The sequence below is a fragment of the Pelophylax lessonae genome (genome assembly GCF_965119305.1).
Source record: "Pelophylax lessonae genome assembly, chromosome: 1".
NCBI lineage: Eukaryota > Metazoa > Chordata > Amphibia > Anura > Ranidae > Pelophylax > Pelophylax lessonae.
The window spans coordinates 430,240,011-430,250,258 of NC_138768.1; the positions used below are offsets into that span (position 1 = coordinate 430,240,011).

The 10,248-nt window shown below is 42.0% G+C and overlaps 1 protein-coding gene across 1 annotated transcript; it reads right to left on the reverse strand.

Annotated features, from left to right (window-relative positions):
* Positions 1 to 4,593: 4,593 nt before the first annotated feature.
* On the reverse strand, positions 4,594 to 6,326 carry LOC309568837 (uncharacterized protein). The gene has a single exon (XM_082274622.1). The coding sequence runs from the start codon at positions 6,248 to 6,250 to the stop codon at positions 4,976 to 4,978; it is 1,275 nt and encodes a 424-aa protein (XP_082130748.1). The 5' UTR covers positions 6,251 to 6,326; the 3' UTR covers positions 4,594 to 4,975.
* Between the last annotated feature and the right edge of the window lie 3,922 nt (positions 6,327 to 10,248).

Consider the following 10,248-nt stretch of genomic DNA (forward strand, 5'->3'; position numbering starts at 1 on the left):
CTGACTCATTGGGAAAGGGACCTAGGGCTCTCTCTATCGGACCACCAGGTGGAGCGTATTTTCTTTTTCACCTATAAGACTTCCACATGCTCCAAGTATCAAGAGGCTGGCTATAAGCTCTTAACCAGGTGGTACTACACCCGGCTAGACTGCATAAGATGTTTCCTTCATGTTCAAATCTCTGCTGGCGATGTGGGGAGGAGGTGGGATCCCTTCTGCACGTTTTCTGGTCTTGTAACAGACTGCAACCCTTCTGGAAGGAAGTAATGCGTATTTCGCAGAAGTTCACAGATCATACCCTCACTTTGAGCCCTGCTCTCTTCCTTCTCCACCACAATAACTTTCCGCGGTCTTCTTATCGGAAATCAATCTTGCCGCTCCTGCTAACGGCGGCAAAGAGCTGTATCCCTCTTCTCTGGAAACAGGCACAACCTCCCACGGTGGCAATGTGGCTGCGAAAAGTGGCACATATCAATGAAATGGAAGACCTCGTTGCGACCGACAGGGGCACTAGGGAGAAGTTCCTCAAACGATGGTACTATTGGCATGAATTCAGCTTCTCCGATGAATATAAAACTTTGATCGCCTAGCTGGCTGTCGGCGGGCCGGGGGGCCATCATCCCCCCCCTTTTCCATTTTAACCTTCTCCCTCTCTCTTTTGCGCTTTCTGCCTCCCTTCCCACACCCTTCCCCCCCCCCCTCTGCACTGTACTCTCACCTTCCTTTCTCTGCTCTAATGCTTCCTCTCTTTCGAGACTTTCTTTCCTTTAGGCATACGTAACCTACCTGCCTCTCGGAATTTATAAGCAGGGCAGGCCGCCGGATCGGTCCCTCCCTGCCCCCATAGGCCAGCCATTTGATAGATGCCGGCGGGGATGGGGATTGAGACCTTTTTGGAGGGCCAACGCCCTATAGTCGGCTCTTGGTTCTTACCGCTCGTGTTTCTCTATGTTGGACCACCTGTCCTGAGATATGTTTTCGTTTATTACCTTGTACATTGTCTTCTGCTTGCCTACTGTTTTTGGACATGTACCACTGCTCTTACATATGTTGTATGCCTATTCCTTTTTCAATAAACATTGAATTTATAAAAAAAAAAGAAAAAAAAAAAGAATTATCATTTTCAGAACGTTTGTTCGATTCAATCAGTTTCAACTAAAGCAAGCAATAAAATCAAAGGACAAGGATGAAAAATGTTTGTTGAATATAATGGGAGCTAACATATTTCTAATAGTTAAATTAGTTCCCAGCCACGAAAAATCTTAACTAGTCCTATGCACATGCACTTATCAAAGTTAATCCAGAAATAGAAAGTTTGCACTGTGAAAATTGGGACTTTGACATGGTACTGGAACAAAAAGTCCTTCAAAATTAATTAAGTCGATAAAGGCAACATTAAATTGTCAGACGAGCGATTTTTATACTTTCTCCTCTGAAGGTTTAAACTAAATTCTACAGGTGGTAGGCTTGCATAAGGTGTAGGCAGCATGCCTGTCAATGCAGTCTTAATTAATGCTGACAATTGCTTGCATAGAATTTCACTTTAGATCTTGCTGAGTCTACCTGGGAGGTTGCAGGCTATGTTTGAGTCAGACTCCATTTTTACCTTAGCCCCTTCTACTAAGACCTACTATGAGGTGCAGTGCTTCCCTTTTATGCCTTCAATCCATTTTTATTAAACTTTACTTTACACATACAACACTGTTAACAAAATAATAACTTTGTAAGTATGGTATAACCCCATGTCTATTTAAAAAAACAAAACAAAAAACAAAACAAATTATATATATATATATATATATATATATATATATATATATATATATAAAAAATATATATTTTTTTAATAAACATTTGGTTATACCACACTTACAAAGTTATTATTTTGTTAACAATTGTGTATATATATATATATATATATATTTTTTTTTTTTTAATAGCCTGATATAGGAATTAAACCATAATTACCATAACTGCTAATTAAAGGGTCTCCGGTCTTTTCACCTCTGTAGCACTGCACCAACACTATAGGGTGAGTTGCCTCCAGGGTAGGGGAAGAAGCAGGTGGTGTACTTCAGGCTGCACTAGATAACTGACAAGTTAAAGTGTATGTCAGGACAAAATAAAGAAAAGTATATGTAGTACATCTCTGCAAAACATGCACACTTCCCCATGCTTTACCCCCCTTAACCTTTTGCTGCCTTTTTTTTTTATTTATTTATTTTATTTTTTTCTACACACATTTCAGGCTTGAAGATTTTTTAACCCCCCCCCCCCCCCCCCAAATCAATATTTTCTGAAAGCAGAGACCATGTAGAATAAAATGGTTGCAGTTGCAATTTTTTATGTCGTGCAATAATTGTACTGCTTTTTATCAAATCTTTATTTTCAGTAAAAAAATACACTCAAATTCATTTCACTCAAACACAATGTAATACCCACATTTTATAGTAAAATGGTCAGTAAAAATTTGTAAACAAACTCCCAGCTGTGTAGATCACTTCTGCTCAGTTTAGCTGTGATAGCGAAAAAAAAATACACATACACACATACTTTCCAGTCCACTTGTTAAAAAATAAAGGAACATAAGCAGCATCAGGCGTTTTTACAGCTGTGATGCTGGTCCTCAGAACGCGCAGGCCGTGGGTTCTTCTTGCAGCTTAAAAACGCCTATGCCACTTACAGCTCAAAAACATCTGTGTGTGCATGAGGCCATAGAATAACATGGAGGGGTGTTTTTAAGCTGCAAAAACGCCTGACGCTCCTAACCGCAGCTGTAAAAACGCCCTGTGTGCATGAGGCCTAAAACACATTTCTTAGCAACCAGTGTGATGGTAGTAGGCTTGGTTTACACCGATGGGTTTTTTTTTTCAATGCTTTTTTAAGAAACACACTACAGTCTATTTAACATAGTTTCTTATGAGACACGTTCACATCTATGCTTTTTTCCCCAGCTGCGTATTTTTAGGATCAGGGACTTTTTTAAAAGCAAAATGGTGTATTTCTGGTTTAATAGACTTCAAAGGAGAAGCTGCAGAAAAGCATGTAGTGTGTTTTTGCCGTCATTTTGCCACAATTTGCATTTTACATTTTTTAATTTCCCCCAACAACAAAATGGCCAAAAAAAAAAAAAAAAAGCATAAAACATGCAAAACGCATCAAAAATGTGTAAAAAAATTTGTGTGCAAAAATGGAAATGCACCGCAAAAAGCACTGCTAAAACGCATCCAAAGCAAATTGCATAGGTGTAAACCATGCCTATTAGGCTACATGTACACTAACTAGCCTACCCTGACTGCGGTTGCGGAAAAATGCAAAATGCGATACTGCATTTTTACAGTGATTTGAGTTTTCCCGTGGCCGGCGGTCAAAACTTTCCTATCCTGAATGCGAGAGAGGGTTGTTTAACCTCAGGACACATAGGCATTTATGAAGTTGAGTTAAGGAGCTTTGGCAAAAAAAAAACGCCAACTCAAGTTTAGGCGCTGCTAGTGTACATGAAGCCTTAATGTATATGTTACATAGTCCGGTTGAAACAAGACACAAGTCCATCGAGTTTAACCAACCAATATAAAATCAATATAGAACAAAATTTCCCTATTTACGTATCAATGTAAAATAATGCAAATGAGAATGTCTAATCTTCGTACTTATACAAGTCTTATATACAGCATATAGAGGTTATATATAGACATCTCTTTGACATGTAAGAATGTGGATAGCAATTATCTGTCAAATGGCATAAGCTCAAAATCTTTTCTGAAAACCATTAGAATGCACTGATGAATAATTATTACCTGTCCTCTTGCCAGAGAGCTAGACAGTACAGGTGTAATTCATCCATAGTACATCTGTCCTGGTTCATCTAAAGCAACCAAGCAATTAAATATCCCAGAGGATTTTTCTGCTCCATTTTCAATATTTTTAGTACTTTTTACCATCTAGTGAGTATCACTTATCAATTCAAATTCATTAATTGTTAGTTAAAGTAGGACTAAAGGCAAAAAAAAAAATAACATACATGAGGCAGGTTGTCACTAGCATTAGCAAAGCACTTCTTACTCTTTTTGAGCCCCCTGTAACGTATTTGTTTACTTTGATCCTGCTGTTATTTTACAACTTCCTTTAAGGCCTGGTTCACACCTATACAGGTTGCAGTTTGCATATTCCAGGTGCATTTTTCAATAAATGTTTTTGATCCATTAAAGTCTATGGAACCAAAAAACAGAAAAAGGTCCCTGGCCCTTTCCATAAAATGCACAGATGTGAAGGTGACCCATAGGAAACCATGGTAAATGGACAGTGTGTTTCTGCAAAACTGAAAACGCACTAAAAAATGCACAGGTGTGAACCAGGCCTAACAGACCAAGCTGTCCAACAAAGGGGACAGTTAAGCTGGATACACACTATACAACGTTTGTTGTTAGATTTCCATTAGATTTACCTTTAACTATGTAGTACAAGGGCCACCCTGATTGCATACAAATTAAAAGTGTTTAGGTTTGACCTCATATTATATGGTTTTGGTAAGTCTAAAGGAAAAAAATCTAAAGAAAATTGTATAGTGTGTATGCAAATTTAGAGTTAACACAAACAATTTACCACTGACAAGGGTGCTTACATTGGTCATTTTCTGTTCATTTATGTCAACATTTATCCCAAAGGGGAAACAAACTGTTGTTATACCTGCTTAAAAAGTGTTAGCTGGAATTAGCCTCAGTTCTGTAAAGTCCATCTAAATGTACTAGTCCATCCAACACTACCCTCTCCAGACAGTGCTGCTGTCCAAGGGTGAGTCCAGTACTCCTCCATAGATAGAGTAGCCACCCTAGGACAAGAAGTATGTTACCGACTGGATCACCAGGTGAAAATAAAGGAAAAAAGCAGCTACCACATCTAAGGAATGGAAAGTCACAATGTATAAAATTTTTGTTTTGGGTTTAACACCACTTTAACCAATTTACTGTTACCGGCTTTATGGATTAGTTCTGGTGCTAGGTTTAACTTCCTTCCTCGTGATTAAGACTTTCCGTCTGGGAGCTTCCACTCCAGTGGCATTACTAGGAACCTGGATATTTGCTGGTTGGTCCAACTTACTTTGTGGCCAAAGGCCTTGCAAAGGTATTGAGGTCCTTTCCTGATTGCATTTATATGTCTCTTCACTGGAGTTTTTACGTGCTAGGACAGCAGTTACATCTTTTCTGATAATACCCTGCTTGTTTGTATGTGTGGAACTTTGCACGGCAGGGTCAGTAATGTACAATCCTTGTTTGTCTGCTTTTTGATTATTTTGTTTAACATTGATCCTGTTTGTTTCACCTTGAGCTTGATCCTTGTGGTGGTTAGAGCTGCCTTTGCAGTCATTGTGTTGGGATTCAGCTGCTGTGGTTTTGGGGGTGTCCACTGGGCAATGCTGTATGTTTCTGTCACATACGTCTTGTTTACTGGAATGGGTTTCTTTCGTTTTTGAATTTTGGGCATCGGTCAAACTGATTTGCATCTGTTTTCCATGTGGAACACAATAAGGTGACTCTATAACCACAGCCTTACGTTGCCGGGGAAGGTCAGGTATATATTTTTCCTTATTATGAGCAGCTTTATTTAAATTTTGCCTTTTTTGGTCATCTTTGACCTTCTGCCCATTCTGTCCAGGTAAGCCACCAATAGGCAGTTCAGCGGGACTCTTGGTTGGCTCCAGTCTTTGCTGCGACTTCATGTCACTGTGCTGTAAAGCAGTTAGAGAAGCTGAAAAAACATCAGAATCCAAAGCCCCCGCTAAATCCTCTTCTTGCCAGCTATAGGGCATCCGTTTTTCAGGGATAACAGATGATGAAGAGGAAAGCGAAGAATAAACCGTTGACACTGAATACAAGGGAACTGGATTGCTATTATCACCTTGAATATCGTTCTTTTCGCTGCCCACTTCAGATGAAAATGTATTTGGAGCTGGCTTCAAGAGTGTTATGTCTTCATTTGATCTTCCAACGAGTTTTTCTTTATAGTCAGTTTCATCTCCGAAGTATTTATTTTTAATCCATATACTGGATGCACACAAAAAAAGGACAGCTGAAAAGAACACAACACAGCCACCTCCCAGGATTCCCAGTCCAACCATGCCAAAGGGATTCATATATCCAATTGTAAGTAGCACAATGGATGCTGCGAATAAAATGGTTGTCACAATGCCGACGAGTGCTAGAAGGATGTGTATCACCCGTCTCCTGCCGTTGCTGACCTTTGCAGTCGCCATGAGTAGCGTATATCACCGTGTCCTTTATGTTGTAGCTGTAAAACACTTTTCATTACATGTTAAACCAGACAGCAACCTGAGCAATCTGATTCCCCGCTATCTCCTCCCACAGTATGTAAAACAGTCTAAATGACAATCAGGAAGGTCAGTACAAGCAAAACAAGAAAAACAACTTGTTGGAATGCCTTCATTTCACTGATGACTACATTCTTAGTGTATTACTGTTTTTTTCTAAGTATCTCTGGACTATTCTAGCAGACAACCTAGTCTGGGAGACTTTCCTCTACCTACTTCGTGATCCTATTTTATGCATACCTTTCGCTTTATGATTAGGAAACAGAATCTAAGGCTGGCCATACAGCGTGCAAGTTTCTTGACATACGGCTCTGACCATCACTCTCCTCCTCCATTATAAATAACCACAGGTTGGAGTTAAATGGCCATAGCAGCCTTTTATTAACAAACTGTATACATAACAGGTAAATAACATGTTAAACCCAGTTTTTTACTGGAGCCTCAAGGTCCCGGTAGGCATCAAAAAAGGAGGTACCTGTGTCCGACTTAATTAGGCCTCCAGCCGCCACAGCACCGGCTCGGAGACAACCAGTCGCAGGTACCAACATACCAACTACTGGGAGCCGTACCCCGTACGGGTCCCTACCAATTTTAAGTTTGCACCATCAGGGAGCCGTACCTCAGAAGGGTCCCTACCAAGTATAAGTTTGCACCATCTGGGAGCCGTACCTCAGACGGGACCCTACCAAGTATAAGTTTGCACCATCTGGGAGCCGTACCTCAGACGGGTACCTACCAAGTATAAGTTTGCACCATCTGGGAGCCGTACCTCAGACGGGTCCCTACCAAGTATAAGTTTGCACCATCTGGGAGCCGTACCTCAGACGGGTCCCTACCAAGTATAAGTTTGCACCATCTGGGAGCCGTACCTCAGACGGGTCCCTACCAAGTATAAGTTTGCCAGTGGTGTATTTAAGTTTTGTGCTGCCCTAGGCCTGACTAAACTTGTGCAGACCCTAATTTTTTGACCCACCTCTTCCTGTAAAGGTCACACCCTTCCTGTTACGACCCGCCCTGTCATCTGTAAACCACAGACCACAACCAGTCTATCAGTGCCCATCAGTCCAGCCTCATCAGTTCCCATAAGTTCAGCCTCATCTGTGCAGCATATCAGTGCGGCCTCATCAGTGGTCACCAGTGCAGCCTATCAGTGCCCATCAGTGCAGCTTATCAGTGCCGCTTCATCAGTGGCCATTAGTGCAGCCTCATCAGTGGCCATCAGTGAAGCCTATTAGTGCCCATCAGTACCAGCAGGTAGCAGTGTGACCGCTTTATGGGGGTGCCAGACTGATTTGCCCCATAGGACTGGCACTATACTAAAAGTGTAGCGCAAGCCGGTGGGGACCCTTTCTGTGCGAGAGCCAGGAGGAGGCTGTTTTTTTTCCATGTGGGGTGCAGCTTTTTTGCTGCCCCCCTGCAAAGTGCTGCCCTAGGCCTAGGCCTTGTTGGCCTAGGCCAAGATACAGCACTGAAGTTTGCACCATATTAACCTACCAGGACCTTGTACCCCGCTTGCTGCCATGACAAAGAACCACCCCAAAAGAAGAAAGCCTCTGTTAAAACAAAAACAAGGGCGGTGGACCGCACAACCAAAGGTCAGAAAAAACAAGAAAATACAAGAAAATGGGAGGGAGGGTGAGAAATATTCTCCAATGCAGCTTTCCTCTGACTGAAGACTTCCTGAGGCCCCTAGCTTGACCTCTCCCTGTAGCTCCACCCTTTCCTGGCCAAAACAGGAATTAAAAGTCCCACCACTTATATTTTCTATTGTACTGGGCTGAAAACGCCTCCTTGTCCCAAACCCCTTTAACCCCTGTCATGCCGGCCCTCCGTCCATGTCTCTTCTCTCCTTTACTCCGGGCCTCTCTTTCCTGCAAGAGGGAGGGTACAGTAGAAACCGGCCGAGATTTGAACCATGTATGGCCGGCCTACGTTACAGTAGCAAGGCTACAAGATAGAGTACACCATGGTGAAATTAGGCTGGCATTAGACAGTGTATGGTCAGTTTTTGAGCTGTTTGTAAAGGGGCTTAGCAACCTTTGGGCAGCACAGCGCTTAGTGGTTAGCATTGGAGTCATTGGTTCGAGCCACAACATTACCCACATGGAGTTTGCATGTTCCCCCTGTGTTTGCTTAGGTTTCCTCATGCATTCCAAAGACTTGCTGGTAGGTTAATTGGCTTCTGTCTAAATTGGCCCTAGTGTGTGCATAATATATGATTGTGAGATTGGGACTTGTAAGCTCTTGAAAGCAGGGACTGATGTGAATGTAAAATAAATGTAAATCGTTTTTTTAAATTTGTTGGTTCAATATAAATACCTGTAATAATGTAATGTTTGTAAATGTGTGCAAGCCATTCAATGGAATTTCTAACTTGCACACTAGTCAGCCAACAGTGGATCCATAAAAGCCAAAATAATAAAGCTTCATTCTGTCCAGTATCCTCTGTATACATAAATAAGTGATGGTCAACATAGGGGCAATATAGGGGTCCTTAAAGTGATTGTAAAGTCTCGTTTTTTTAAAATAACAAACATGTTATAACCACCTCCTCTGTGAAGTTGGTTTTGCACAGAGCAGCACAGATCCTCCTCTTCTAGGGCCCCTCGTTCCTGCTCCTGACCTTCCCTCCTATCGAATGCCCCCACAGCAAGCAGCTTGCAATAGGGGGAACCCGAGCCGAGCTGCGGCTCTGTGTGTCCATTCAGACACTGAACTGCCATTCGGCCCCGCCCCCTCTCTCCTGATTGGCTAACTGACTTTGACAGTCGCGGGAGCCAATGGCGCCGCGGCTGTGTTTCAGCCAAACAGGAGAGAGAGTCCCGGTTGGCTGAGGGATTCGTGGACATTGCTGGACAGAGAGGGGGCTGAGGTAAATATTAGGGGGTGCTGGGGAGGCTGCTACACACAGAAGGCCTTTCATCTTAATGCATAGAATGCATCAAAGGGAAACTCCAGTTAAAAATGAAATTTTTCCTATTATTAGTATGTTAAATATCTTTATCTTTGATATTATTCATTTTCTGGCTAGCTGCTTGTCTAGCTTAGAAAGTCTTATCTAAGCTAGACAAACAGCTTCTTCCTTTTCTTTCTTCTTTGCTAAGCTGTCTTTCACTTCCTGAAAAGGTTGTCTGTCTTTCTTAGACAGGCATGCCTAGTCCTGTCCAGCCCCACCCCCATCCCTTCTATTCTTCACAGAACATGATCTCCTCCTGTCTTCATTGCCTCGTTTAGGCTAGAAGCTTCACCTGGGAGACAGAGAGAGAGAGAAAAAAACTGGGGGGTCACGTGACCGGCGCAATATATGAAAGAAATAAGGGACACAGGAACACTTTTGAAAGTTTAGAAGGATACAGATCCATCTCTATTGCTCATTACATGTGAGTAATGAATTTTAGGCTCCGTTTCCAATAGTGGATTTGTCATGCGACTTTGGACACATAAAGTCGCATGGCAAGTCACAGCCCATTGATTTCAATGGCACCCGTTCCCATCTATGTGACTTTGAAAATCAGCGACTTTGAAAAGTTGCCTGAACTACTTTGATGCGACTTTGATCCAAAGTGTAAAGTTGGATCAAAGCTGCACTCAAAGTTGCACTCTAAATCGCACAACTTAAGAGTCACACTAGTGGAAATGTAGTCTCTAGGCTAAAGTGCAACTTTGAAGTGTGTCTTTGAGTGCAGCTTTCATCCAACTTTACTCTCTGAATCACAGTCACAGCAAAAGTCGCATCAAAGTAGTGCAGGCACCTTTTCAAAGTGGCTAATTTTCAAAGTCGCATAGATAGGAATGGGTGCCACTGAAATCAATGAGCTGTGACTTGTCATGCGACTTTGTGTGTCCAAAGTCGCATGACAAGTCACACTATTGGTAACGGAGCTTTAGTTTACATTTCCACTTTCACGATTTAGAGCGTGACT

Bases quoted from the DNA above. Each gene is read 5' to 3' on its own strand.
- LOC309568837 (XM_082274622.1), bottom strand. From the start codon at position 6,250: ATGGCGACTGCAAAGGTCAGCAACGGCAGGAGACGGGTGATACACATC.